The 14,302-nt window shown below is 42.4% G+C and overlaps 1 protein-coding gene across 1 annotated transcript in view; it reads right to left on the bottom strand.

Moving 5' to 3' along the window:
• Positions 1–14,302, bottom strand: part of MRC1 (mannose receptor C-type 1) — a 105,561-nt gene that overhangs the window by 76,511 nt on the left and 14,748 nt on the right. Inside the window, exons 3-4 of the mRNA XM_045462925.1 lie at positions 11,039–11,212; positions 6,549–6,713 (exon numbers count right to left, since the gene is read on the bottom strand). Coding sequence (XP_045318881.1) covers positions 6,549–6,713; positions 11,039–11,212 — 339 coding nt within the window. The remainder of the gene's footprint in view (positions 1–6,548; positions 6,714–11,038; positions 11,213–14,302) is intronic.

Here is a 14,302-nt window from a genome sequence, read left to right as displayed (position 1 = left end):
TCGTGTGACCAATTCAAGTGAATGGAAGTTACAGCGACTCAGTGGCAAATAATCATATCTCACATTTATTACACCCACTTCCATAAGAGTGCAAATGGCTGTCTTAGAGGTCATGTGACCTGAACATTGCACTCAGTTGACTTAGCATCTGGCGGAGAGGTACTTGCAAAGGGAGGTGAAAATACCCACTTGAGGACATTGATTAGGTTGTGATTAGGTGGACTGAGGCTTAACAAACCGAACTGAATTCAATACTGGAGTTACTTACTGAGAAGTAAACCCTATTGTGTAGATTTCTTTAAATAAATAAGAAAATAACAGCAGGATGAAATTAAACTCTGGAATGTAAAAATCAGTGAAGATTAATGCAGATTCACTCATTTATACCAAGCGTTCTGGAAACAAAGTTTGAGTTAGCACAGCTCTTGTATGCTGGTACTTTATGTACCTTGGGAGGTATCTAGCCCAATTCCTTCATTTTACAGAGGAAGAACGTAGAGACGGAGAGATTAAGACACGCGGGGAGGATTAGTGGATCAGGATTGGAACCTAGGGTCAGTGTGGTTTCTCCAGTGGATTCAATTCCTGTTTAAATTAAACTTACCTGTGAGTTACTACCCCTTCTAGATATATTACCCTTTCTAGATAACTCTAAATGTTAGGACACCTTTAAATACACAATAACGACCTAGATAGATATTTCTGATACGTGTCCTTCCTTCCCAAACAACAGCCCATGCCAGAACTCACTCTTGTCACCTGCGAAGACTCAACTTTTGGTTCTCCAAAGTTGAAATCTTACCAAAAACTAGAAATGTTTACTGTAAACTATACCAAGGAGACGACATTATCAAAAGGGGAAGTCTTTATATTTCTTTAGTCTTAAATCTCTGGGATGAGTGGCACCAAATATGACTGCTTTCACTTAAAACATAATATTAAAGCGATAAAAATTTACTCATATTAAATCAATTTTATAATTAGTCATCTTATCAATGGTTTCCTTTTAGTTTAGTAATTATGTTTTGTGTATAGTAAAAATACAGTTTTTAAAACTATCTTGAGTACCATATGATTGCTTAGATCACTTTAGGGTAAGTTAAAGAAACCAACTAAAAAATAGTGTCCTACCTCATTTACATAACAGGTAACTTATAATGTGTCAAGAGGAAATACTCGTCTACCAGACTGCCTTAGAAATGTCCTTCTAGGGGCGCCTGGGTGGCTCAGTCGGTTAAGCGTCCGACTTCAGCTCAGGTCATGATCTCGCGGTCCGTGAGTTCGAGCCCCGCGTCGGGCTCTGTGCTGACAGCTCAGAGCCTGGAGCCTGTTTCAGATTCTGTGTGTGTCTCTCTCTCTCTAACCCTCCCCCGTTCATGCTCTGTCTCTCTGTGTCTCAAAAATAAATAAATGTTAAAAAAAAAAAATAAATAAATAAATAAAAGATATGTCCTTCTAGGGTTGGATACTACATTATATGTTAATGATCACTCCATGAAATACTATTGAACCCTGAATGACTTTTTTCATAAATGATTTACAATTGCAGTGACTTGAATAATAATTCTCTCTGTACCTACAGAGGCATATGCTAGAGGAAACGATGCCAAAAGTAGCATTTCACAAATGTTAAAGACAGCTATTTCCCGAAGTCAAATCCTCTGGCGTTGTAAACAATTTATTAGTTAAGAATATAAGCATATGTAACTTTTCAAAACTGTAAAGAATTCACTGCCTATAGGAAAAAGTAAAGTAGATTTTCATCTGACGTTGCTGTGTTTGGCATACTGAGAAAAGGTGATAGCTTCTTCAGGGAATTATCTATCCTCTGACGTCCCGCACCTGCTCTAGGTACTGGTAGGCTTATTTTCAAGAGCAAAATTCATAAATACCTCTCAAACCAGGGCCTAACGTGTAACAAGTGCCCGATAACTGTAAGCTATCTGACTATTATTTTAACTCCTTATTGAATCAGGATCGGCAAGAAGTGTGTTCAGAAACAAAATTCAAATTTTGTGTTAAGTAGGTCACTTAAAGAAGATGGTCGTCATCCACAGATTTCTTTCTTGAATGTGGTTTTGTAATTTCATAGAGAGACCAAGGCTTTGCTAGCGTTACTACACAGAGGATCGCTTCCGCACGCTGAACGTTTCAATTCTTGATTTTTCTGCACACTAGTCTGAAACGGTGATACGCCTGCTTTTGCGCTTAGGTATAATAGATGATGTGTTAGTGTCCAGTGTTACACTTTGTTTTCATCTTTTCTGTATCATGGTCCACTTCTTTTTCCAGCCAGCCCCTAAAACAATCAGGGTAATGAGCCAGCTTTCAGTTCCTACATCTTATTTCGGTTCTGTAAATCTTAACCCTGCACATATGTGGTTAGAACTCTGGTTCAGGCATTGAGGATTACATAGTGTCCCAGCGTTTTGGGGGTAGAGACGGAAGTGAGGATATAATGCAACGTGTGTGGGTGATGTAAGAAGGTGCCACCGGGCAGAGCGGTAAACCCTGCAGGCAAAGGGAAATCAGACTGTTAGTTTAGGTTAAGTTCACTGAAACAGGGAGCTGTTCACACCTAAATTAGGGTTCTCTGTAGTGCTTTGGGGACCACCAGAGCCTTGCTCACTTTGTGAGAAGGACCCGGGCAGAGTGAAATGGAAACACAGTACCTGGTTCCAATGCAACTATTTTCTGAACAGGAGGCACTGGGCAAGTTTCAACCTTCTCCTCCCTAGTCTGTTATTTCATCTATAAAGCGGAGACAATAATATTCATTTAGGAGGTGGGCATGAGGTTTAGAAACAAAGCCCAGCATCTGGCACACAGGAGCCGATCAATAAATGACAGCTAATTGGATCTGAGTGTCATAAAAATGACTTGGACTGTTTTGTTTTGAATGTTTATTTGCTTTTGAGAGAGACAGAGACAGAATGCAAGTGGGTTAGGGGCAGAGAGAGAGAGTGAGACACAGACTTGGAGTCAGGTTCCAGGCTCTGAGCCGCCAGCACAGAGCCCGGCGCGGGGCTCAAACCCACAAACCGTGAGATCATGACCTGAGCTGAAGCTGGCCGCTCAACCGACTGAGCCACCCAGGCGCCCCTACTTAGACTGTTTTTTTAAAAAAAATTATATTTACTGCTCACAATCCTCACATAGAATAAGCCTTAAGAGTGTAACTATTTGTGGGTATTTTTGTTTTGTTTTGTTTAGTTTTTAGCGACCTGTTGCCCCAAATAGATCACAGTCCTTCACTCACACCGTTGTTTTCCAGATTCTTCCCCCGATACATCCCAATAAATCCTGAATGCCGTGAATATCTTCCCTCCAGAAAACAAAATGCTGTTTATTTCATGAACTCCCCTTCAGACTTTTTCCCCCCAATCCATGATATTTTTGACTTAAAGAAAAGCAGGAAATACTCCAAATTTCATTGGAGAAGTCATTCTTATCCAGATTTCAGTTAAAAATTGCTGACTAAAATTCCGGAGGCTTGGATAAGATTCAAACAAGTATCTGAGGTGAACTGAGCCTCTGAATCTCTTCAGGCTTGTTGGCTCTCCTGAGGGACACAATAATAGCTCTGGCTGATTAGGAAAGCATTTCCTGCCGCAGCTGCTGTCCCTCCCGCCAGCATTACCCCTTTCCTCTAGGCAGCTGGGGAAGGCAGTGAAAAAGTAACCTGTGTTCAGTGCCTTGGCTTCCAGAAAGCCAAAAATCCAGTAAAACTCGGATGAGTCAAGATAATACAACCCACAGATTCCCCTAAAAAAAAAAAAAAAAAAAAAAAAAGCCAATTGAAACCATTTCAACTTCTTTGTAAAGTTGTTATTTTAATTCCAGAATACCTCACCCAATTTTCCTCACAAGTGCCTTCCTTAATCCCATCACCTATTTCACCCATCCCCCACCCGCCTCCCCTCGGGTAACCATCATCATTGTGTTCTCCATGGTTAAGAGTCTCTTTCTTTGGTTTCTCTCTCTCTTTTCCCCTTCGCTCTTTTGTTGTGTTTCTTAAATTCCACATACAAGTTCAATCATACGGTATTTGTCTTTCTCTCACTGACTCAGAAACCATTTCAACTCTGAGAGAGTTCTTCTCTCACCCACGCCAGTGTGCACAGATAACACCAGGGTTGTCTTAAATCATCCCTTCTCTCCCTGGATCATCTACGTGAAATTAGTTGTGTCTCTTTCTGGGCTTTCTGTCCTTAATTTTATGCATGGTTGTAAGTATTAATCACTCTGATACTATGTCTCAACACTGGGAAGGCCCCCCAAACCAACACAAAACCGAATAACTGAGCAGACTGAGGCACGATTCCTTCTCTGAGCTTATGAATACACAGCGAGGTCAGATTGCTTTTCTGTTGTCAGTCTCGTGAATATGCCCCAGAATCAGCTGGATGGCTGATAATATGCCGATTCCTGGGCCCCACCTACTGATCCAGCATCTCTGGAGTTTGTGCCCACACATCTTTGTTTTAACAAAGTTCCCCGGTGATTTAAGCAACTTCACAGTTAAGAACCACCGAACTTACTGTCTCCTTGCCGTAAGCTGACCGCCCATCCAAGCACGAGGCTGGATTTCTAGATAATTATTTTTTGTGTGTGCTGCACCATCATTTGTCAGTCACCAGACATTCATTGAGACTCTCTTCCTTGGAAGGTTCTGTGTGAATCTCTTTGGGGCTTGGGGGTCATAAATATTCATGAGACATTCCTCATATCAGCCATTTGCTCGTATAATCCATTCTCCACATAGCATTCAGTTTGCTTTCTTCGCAGCACTTCTGTGGCACGTGTATTTATCTGTTGTTTATGTCTGTTTTCCCCACTGGACTTTAAGCTCCATGTAGAGAGGACATGACTGGCTTCGATCACCATTGTGTCCCTATGACTTAGCATAATACCTCACACACAGATACCAGCCCCCTTGTTGAATAAATGAATGAAAGACAACAAATAAATGTATTTCTAATCTCGTAGGGGAAGTGGGACATATAGGTAAGCAGCTATTATAAAAGCAGTAAACAGGGGCACCTGGGTGGCTCAGTTGGTTAAGCGTCCAACTCTTGGTATGGCTCAGGTCATGATCTCAGTGTTTGTGGGTATGAGCCCCGAGTTGGGCTCTGAGGTGACAACACGGAGCCTGCTGGGATTCTCTCTCTCCCTCTCTCTCTTTCTCTGCACCTCCCCGATGCGTGCGCACATGCTCGCTCTCTCACTCCCTCAAAATAAATGAATAAACTTTCAAAAATAAATAAAAGCACTAAACAAATAAGGGAAACGCAGATGGAAATGGATAAGATTGCATTTCAGCTGTATAAAATTTTGGCAATTCCAGGTACGAGAAACGGCAGGAGATTTAAAGATGTGGTGGTGAGAAAGTATGAGATAAAGATGAGAAACTCAGAGGCTCTTGGGTGGCTAAGTCGGTTAAAGCATCCCACTTCGGCTCAGGTCAGGATCTCACGGTTCATGAGTTCGAGCCCCGCGTCGGGCCCTGTGCTGACAGCTCAGAGCCTGGAGCCTGCTTCAGATTCTGTGTTTCCCTCTCTGTCTGCCCCTCCCTGCTCCCACTCTGTCTCTCTCTCAAAAATAAATAAACAATAAAAAAAAAAAAAACTTAAAAAAAAAGATGAGAAACCCAAACCCTTCTGTCAAGACTGCAAAATGCATCTGTCAGGGGGCAGATGACAGCCTTTGAATGCCAGGCAAAGGTGTTTTGTTAATTACTTGGTAGAAAATAAGAAGTCACTAAGGGCTTTTCGAACACAGGAGTCATAGGCTCAGGGATATGTTAATCCGGTAGCAGAGAAAGGGGGACCTGGAGGGAGGGGATTCTGGAACAGGGGATTGAGGATGCTTATTCTCCCCACTCCTTTCTGCTCCTAATCTCTCTCTGTTCCCCAAGTGTGGGTCTCAGAAGCTAGAACAAATACTTTCATCTCAAGCAAACATTGGCTCTTTTCATCTGCATAATCCTACAAGAACAAATGCTTCAAAAGCAAACACCTTGAGGAAAGAATGCCAATAAGGCCTGAAAACCAGTACGGTCAGGGAGTTGGAGAGACAGGAAGCAAAAGGAACGCAGGGTTTCAGAGCCGCTCTTGACTGGTCCCTGCTTGTGGCGGGAGCGTTTACTTCATTTTATCCTTTTGAATGCCATGATGCTGACAGAAAACCTTGGGCTTCAGGTTGGACCTGGAACGTTTGACCAGCATAGCAGCCCTACTGTGTCCAAGAACATCCCCTAGCGACGGAGACGTCTTCTACTCTGAACCCAGATTAACTCCCGGAATCCTTCTCAACGCAGGTTCTAGAGAGACTGTCGCAACGGATGGAAGAGGGTTGGCTGAGGAGACAAAAGCCACTTGCCATCCCAGGGGCCAGTGGGTCATACCCTGGGATGGCACCTGTTCAGGACTGACTCCATCATGATGTCCGTCTATAATCCCCTAAGCTGGCTGCTCTTAGGCTCCAGCGGATGGAAGTGGAACCATCATGAACTTACTTACAACTTCCTTTTCTTTTCCTGCCATTACCTGTCAGGTACGTTTGCTCGTGGATTTCCGTGATACTCAAGAGCTCGGCACTTTGTTGTTGGCAGCTCCTCCTTGCCTGATGCCAAGTTAAAGCCGATTTGGAGTTTATCTGGTAGGAAATGCCAGTCAACGGGTCTTTGTTCCATAAGCTTTCGCTGCCCTCAACTGTAAAGAAGTTAAATGGAATTGGCTGCATTAGGCGGAGAAAAGACTTTCAGGGAACAATGTTTCGTACGCAATTCTAATAGTAGCATTATTTCCTGCAGCTTATTTCTTTTCCTTTCTTTCCTTTTCCTTAAAGTGCCTATGAGATTTTCTTCACTCCCTTAATGAAGAGGGGAGTTTTCAAAAGATGAGCCACATCCAATTTTTGTCATATGCCTAAGCAAGGAAAGAGAGGCATCATCTCCCTACTTGTCCGTCAGGAGGTTTGGGATCAGGTGAGTTGGGGAGTGGGGCAATTGCAAATACTAAGCAAGAATAGAGATGCCGGCCTGCGCTCCTTAGTCTAGAAAAAAAACATATAAGGAAAAAAAGAAAATATATGTCTTTTCTCAGCAAGTGGATATTCTGCCTGCACGTCCTAGTTGGGTCTTTTTAGACCAAAGTCACAGGCATTAGAAGGCAAAGTCATGGATGCCACCGCCAGGCTGACCTGGACGTGCATTCAGGCAATGTCACCTCACTAGTGGTTTGTCCTTAAATTGTAAACCCCTCAAGTCTCATTTTCCTGTCTCTACGATATATTAAATCGAGGCAGCTCCAGGCAATAATAGATGCAGATTGTTAATTTTTCTTCCTTCAGGGCAAAAAATAATACTTGTAGCTTATTTTTTCCTTTGTTATTTTATGATTCCCAATATACTCTATAAACTTAGTTATACCTTATGAAAGGTCAATAGTAGAGATAAATATTGTTTACAGTGTGTTACGTATAAGATGTTGGGGAAATTAGTCAACAAATGAAATATTTCTGTGTGCTTCATGTTATGAAACTTTCCCTCTTGTCTTTTTAATACTACAAATTTCTACCTACAAATCATAGGCAGTAATAATTTCTTCACTTGTTTGTAAGAAAGAGAAGGAATTATGTAACTTCTCAAATTTTCTAAGAGGTGTTCAACCTGCCACGACGTCGGCCAGTTTCCAATTAGCATGTAGCCCTATGCTGCCATGAATCTTTTTTTTTTTTTTTTAATTTTTTTTTTCAACGTTTTTATTTATTTTTGGGACAGAGAGAGACAGAGCATGAACGGGGGAGGAGCAGAGAGAGAGGGAGACACAGAATCGGAAACAGGCTCCAGGCTCTGAGCCATCAGCCCAGAGCCTGACGCGGGGCTCGAACTCACGGACCGCGAGATCGTGACCTGGCTGAAGTCGGACGCTTAACCGACTGCGCCACCCAGGCGCCCCCTTTTTTATTTTTTTTTTTAATTTTTTTTTTTTTTGCCATAAATCTTTGTATGTGACAAGGAAGTGACCTTTTTCATACGCATACCACAGAGTATGACATGAAACTTGGGGTTCCTTTGCACACCAAAGAGGAAGAAAAATATATCAAAATTCCATTCAGGCAACAACACAGAAATTTCTAAGAAGCTTTCATTATAAAATTATTATATACTTAGATAAAAATAAATTGGAGGGGCGCCTGATTGGCTCAGTTGGTTGAGTGTCCGACTCTTGATTTTGACTCAGGTCATGATCTTGGAGTTTATAGGCTCGAGCCCCGCACTGGGCTCTGCATTGACAATGTAGAGCCTGCTTGGGATTCTCTCTCTCTCTCTCTCTCTCTCTCTCTCTTTCTCTCTCTCAAAAATAAGTAAGGAAGGAAGTAAATAAATACACTTTAAAAAGATACATAAAATAAAATAAATTTGAATTGGTGACGTTAAATTTAAATGATCACGTAGTTCCATATCCAAATGGAGTCTTGTCCACGTAAGCGAGACCATTCGAATCAGACTGGTTTGGAGTTCATCTGAAGATGGAGATGTTTTAAACCCCTATTTTTAGAAATCTGGAGGCCTGATACGGTAGAAAATGTGAGACATCCCAAGAAAGTTGGGGGGGGGGGGTGTTATTTTCATGTCTGGGGATATACATAACCAAAGAAGGGAATGCAGTATGACTCTTCATTTAAAAGAAAGTATGTTTGGCTCTTGAGGTCAAGGAATTGAAATCTATTTCTCACTGCTTGCATAGGTTTGCTGACACTACATCCCCCCTCACGTTCAAATTCCTGCAGTGAACCAGCACAAGCGATGAAGCAAGCTCAAGTTGCAAGCTACGGAGGATCGAGAGAAAGGGTCTTTTTCTTTTCCGGTTCTCACGATGCTTTAAAATAGATGTCTAAACAGAAGGGAAACACTGTCATAAACAATGCGATGGACAAGGAAGAAGAGCACATATGAAAGTGTCACGAGGTCAAAAGCCAGTACCTCATCTTCCTGTATTAAACCTTAACCTTAAGGTTTAAATTAAGGCTAACGTAAAATCAAATGTTCTTTTGGAAGGAACCCAAAGCAAGGAAAATGAAGTAAACTGGGAAATTGCAAAGCCCTTTAAGAAAGGCATGGGATGCCTAAAATGTGCTTTACGGGTTGAATGCGTGTTGAAATCAGACACTTTCATTTCCTAGAGTTATCTTATTTTTACATTGAACAAGAAAAAAGGTGTGTGCATAGGTTTTGAAGGCATAAATTACAAGGACGCGAGAGAATACTCAGGACACCCATCCAACACACATCTATCCCAAGGTTGTGAGGTTTTTGTGGGTTTTTTTTCATGTGTGTGTGATTAGTGATTAACCATCTGTCTTCCATTTAACGATTGATTAAATCATATATACATCTAACAACACCTTCATCAATACCACTTAAGTCCAAGATGCTGTAGTCAGGCCTGGGAAATCCACATCCCCAAGAGACTCCATGATAACAGATTTAGAAAATACCATTCCTACTAAGTAAAGGTGAGAGACGCTCCTTACCTTTGGAAAACAAGTCTTGCTTTATCTTAGGGGAAAAAAATAGCTCGATTCAGACGAAAACACTTCTAATACAGAGATCAGACATCTGTAAACCTTTCATGGGAATCAAACCTCTAAAGTGGTTCTAAGAGACGTGAATACAGTTACTTCCCCCCAAGAACGGGAGAGCAGTGTCACTCTGAATGGGAAGCCTGTGAGTTTTTGTCGATATTCACCCAGGACATAGGGACTGCCCCCAGTAGAGCATTATGATAATATGCGAGGCTGAGAAATCACATTCATTTTAAGCGGGATTGTGTATCGAGAGAGATAAACAAGGATTTTTCTTAGAATTCTGGCTCTAACTTGAGAAACTACAATATTTTTTTTGTGAATTACTTCCCCATATTGCTCGGAATAATGCGATCGTTGGGTGGGTGCATGGTCCCCAAACTTCAGCTGTAAGCAATGCTCTTGCAGCTGACGTGGGCTTACGGCCATGCCAGGCTGCTAGTGTACCCAGATTCCACCCCGGATCCCACCCCTTTGCAGGCCAGCAGGAGGAAGAGTTCTGGGTAACAGCATAGAATGGAAGCTACTGCGACCCAGAAAGCCTGAAGGAGCAAGGGCGGCAGGGAGTAAGACATTTAGGGAGTAAAAAGGAAGGGGGTAGCTAGCAGGAGACAGAGGAGGTGGGATAAAAGGGAAAGTGGAGCAAAGAACCCCTCGCTCACCGACTCCATCAGCCCCAGCCCCGCCTCCCCATTTGAGGCCCCTCCCCCATCCCACCTGAACCTGCTCCTCTGTTTCTTTACAGATTCTTGAGTATGGAAAGACTACCCAGGACTCATGTTCTGGCTGCTTCCCATCAATATCATGCAAAGCCACTTGTTTTTGTATTCTTGCGTTTTCATTTTTAAAAATCCTTCGAGCATGAAAATAATCCTCTTCCATTTGATTCATAGCTATGTTGAATTAAATGATTCTCTTTTTAAATGAAATTAAAGTCACTGCCATTACTATTCATTACTATCATTTTCACAGAACGGAGACACAAAAGTGAGGAGCCCCTCACATGTCTCTGTCTCCACCAGACGACATGCTCATGGCATTAAGTTTTATTTTGGGGCTATCATTTAATAAAGGCAAATCCCTGGGAGGGCAGTTTTAAGTAGACATTGCAGCGTGTACAGTATAATTTGCCCTAAAGTCTTAGCAAATAACCTACAGGAACAGGAAAAAGTGAAGGAAAGAAGCAGTTGGTGGAAATAAAGCGATCATGTGATGCAGCCCAGGGCTGAGAGTCAGAAGATCTGTGTTCTGGTCTTCGGCCAATATGGATCACTTTCTCCATTATAAAACGGGGACAATGACACCCGTACAGGGGTGTGGTGGAGGGTGACAAGATAATAAGTGGGAAAGAATTTTGGAAGGGAAAACGTTCTCAACAAACGCAACATGTGCTCGTTACGCTGACGTGGGAAATGTGCCAAATTTTCTTGGTGGGACCGTTACTTACATTTCAATGGACAATATCCAAATAGCTTGTCTGTGTCATAATCTGGGGTGGTTCCACACCAGAGCCATCCATCTGATCGCCCAGCGCTCGTGCAGTCTGCATACCACTTGTTTTCAAACTTGAATGGAAATGCACAGGTTGCCCCATTGGCATTGCCCAGCAGCGTGTACATGTCTAGAAGAGACATATCGACGTGCACTTAGAATGTCAGTCAATCTTCTCAAGGTTGACTTTCCGATAAGAAGGATGCCGAAAGAAGATCACACCTGAGGTCCCCACCCAGGGAATCCCTTTTTCTTTCCCTTCTGTCTCTACCCCAGTCTTTTTCTGAGTACACACAGCAGTCTCTATCAGAAACAATTCTAGGACCACTTCATTTCCACTGTCTTTTAGGACAGATTTGCCTCCTGCCTCACATGAGGCAAAAGTAGTCAGCTATACTGACACCTGACTTCTGCATTTCCTCCAAAACAGGGAAGAGCCCATCCTTCCTCTTGCTTGGAATCACAGAACTATTCGATCTCTAGATTAAAAAATAACCTTATAGCTGTATAACTCAAACGCACAGTCAAAACTTAAGTCCCCGCCTACTTAAATCCTGTCAAGCCAGCCTCCACTCGAGTCCCTCAACAACGACTCTGAGAAAGAGTTGGAAGTTGGGCATAACTCTCTAATCCACATCATGGAAAGAAAGCACCGAAAACCATTTACGATTAATATCTGCTTTCTTAAAACTGAATTCAAACACAAGAGACAGAGGAAATAACAATTTGGGGAAATAACAACCTTCTATAGCAACGTACTTAGCCTCTTGCCACCAGCTGATATTCAGAATTTGTCCTAGATTAAGTTGTCCTAATTAAGTTTTGCAGATCCTATGCCTTTAAACAGTTCTTAAAAGATATCTCAGGGCACCTGGGTGGCTCAGTCGGTTAAGCCTCTGACTCTTGATCAGGTCATGATCTCACAGTTTGTGGGTTCAAGCCCAACTTCAGTCTCCACACTGACGGCACAGAACCTGCTTGGGATTCTCTCTCTCTCCCTCTCTCTCTGCCCCTCCCCTGCTTGTTCTCTCTCTCTCTCTCTCTCTCTCTCTCAATAAATAAACTTAAAAAAAAAAGACATCTCAAAATTCATTTAGACAATATAAAGTTTGTAAAACATGTAGCACAATACCCAACATATCTTAAAATCAAAACGCATGTTAAGCTCCTTACCCTCTTTCCTTCCCCCTTAATGCACTTATCCCATCCTTCTGACAAAGCCAGGTTTATTTTCATTTACCTCAAAATTACTTTTTTGCCAATTAGCTAGTAGTTAGTCACTTCAAAACGCAATTCTGGCTTTTGTGCCACTAAGTTACAGGACTAGTTTTCCAAATCATATCTCATATAGGGGACAGGCTAGATTTAGATATGATTATGCCACTCATAACCACTGGGGTTCCTGTTCCTTCGTATGAGGAAAATCTGTTAAGACCACCTCAGGGCTAGTTGTACTGTTCATTAAATTAGCCAAGAAATTGTCGACACTGGATTTATAGATATCAATCAGAAATGGGCTTTTCAGGACTAACCTGATATATTTTTTTTTTATTTTTTTTAACGTTTATTTATTATTGAGAGAGAGACACAGAGGGTGAGCAGGGGAGGGGTAGAGAGAGGGGGAGACATAGAATCTGAGGTAGGCTCCAGGCTCTGAGCTGTCAGCACAGAGCCCGACACGGGGCTTGAACTCACGAACTGCGAGATCATGACCTGTGCCGAAGTCGGTCGCTTAAACAACTGAGCCACCCAGGTGCCCCAAACCTGATGTATTTAACAATGCCCTGACGAAGCCAAAAGAACCACATTCTAGTCCAGCCACTTTCACTGGCAAGCCATGTAATTGCAGTCAGTTTCTCTTCCACTGTGGTCCAAACTCCCAGACAACACTTAGATTCTTCTAAGTCTGTAATTCTGATTCTGTTATTCTAAAATAGTCCCTGACCTCGGCCAGTTGTCTCCCCCAGGTTTTCTTTAGAGAGACAGGCTCTACATATACCCCTGTATTGTCTTCAGATAAATGTGTACTCTACAGTGAGCAGATACCAAGATCACTCTGAAAGCCTAGATCTTCCAGCAGGAATATCTTAAGTATTGAGAAAGGCTTGGAGAGCAGCAAGGGTGGTCAATGGACCATCTTCATCCAAGCACCCAGGTGTTCATAAAAACAATTCAATAGATTCTTGGACTTTCCCCTCATGTGCTGATTCAGAGTCCGGGTAGGAGGGGAACCTTGGTATCTTCACTTGTAACAAGCTTTCCTGGTGATTCTTAAGCATATTTAAAGTTTGAGAACCACTATGCTAAACCCTCTGCATACTTGTCTCACGGAATCCAACGCAGGCTCCAGGCTCTGAGCTATCAGCACAGAGCCTGATGTGGAGCTCGAGCCCAGGAACCATGAGATCATGACCTGAGCCAAAGTCCGGTGTCCAACCAAGCCACCCAGGCACCCCTCCAGTGATGTATTTTTAAATGAAATAAGAAGTCCCGTGTCTTAGCACCAATCTTCGTGTTTTGAATCCCTCGGGACTATTTTACGATCTGTGGAATTTAACTTATTCAACTTTGGTTCACTCTTGTCCGGCTATAGTTTTCAACCAAGTTTCTCTTGAAATGTTATCTCTCCTATGACTTCTAAACCTTCATTATGTTCAATAAATGCTCCCGAATAGTCTCTTTCTGAACACTTTCTCTCTCTCTCTCTTTCTGCTCTCCCTCTTCTTTATAAAGAAGGAAAATGGATGGGGCACCTGGGTGGTTCAGTTAAGCGTCTGACTTCGGCTCAGGTCATGATCTCACAGTTCCTGAGTTTGAGCCCCACATCGAGCTCTGTGTTGACAGCTCAGAGCCTGGAGTCTGCTTCAGATTCCATGTCTCCCTGTCCCTCTGTCCCTCGCCCCCCACCTCTCTCTCTTAAAAATAAATAAACATTTTAAAATTTCAAAAAAGAAGAAGGAAAATGGAAAGTTGACATGTTATGGCCTCAGAAAGACTGAACTCTGGTGCTCTGATTAGCTATGATAACCAGGTTCAAGCAATCTTTGCAGCCCCAGTAACATAGTAATTTTGGAAACAGGTAATCTCTTATCCCAAAAGGCAGGCTCTTCCTCTGACCTTGAGGTTGTTGTAGATAACACTCCCAAATAATCAAGTGTCCAAACCTGGAATGTGGTGATAACATCATCTGACTCAAGAAAGCTTTGTAAAAGGCTTCAAG

Source organism: Leopardus geoffroyi, chromosome B4 (assembly GCF_018350155.1).
Source record: "Leopardus geoffroyi isolate Oge1 chromosome B4, O.geoffroyi_Oge1_pat1.0, whole genome shotgun sequence".
Classification (NCBI taxonomy): Eukaryota; Metazoa; Chordata; class Mammalia; order Carnivora; family Felidae; genus Leopardus; species Leopardus geoffroyi.
The sequence above is the reverse complement of the archived record's forward strand: the minus strand, read 5'-3'. Positions and strand labels throughout refer to the sequence as shown.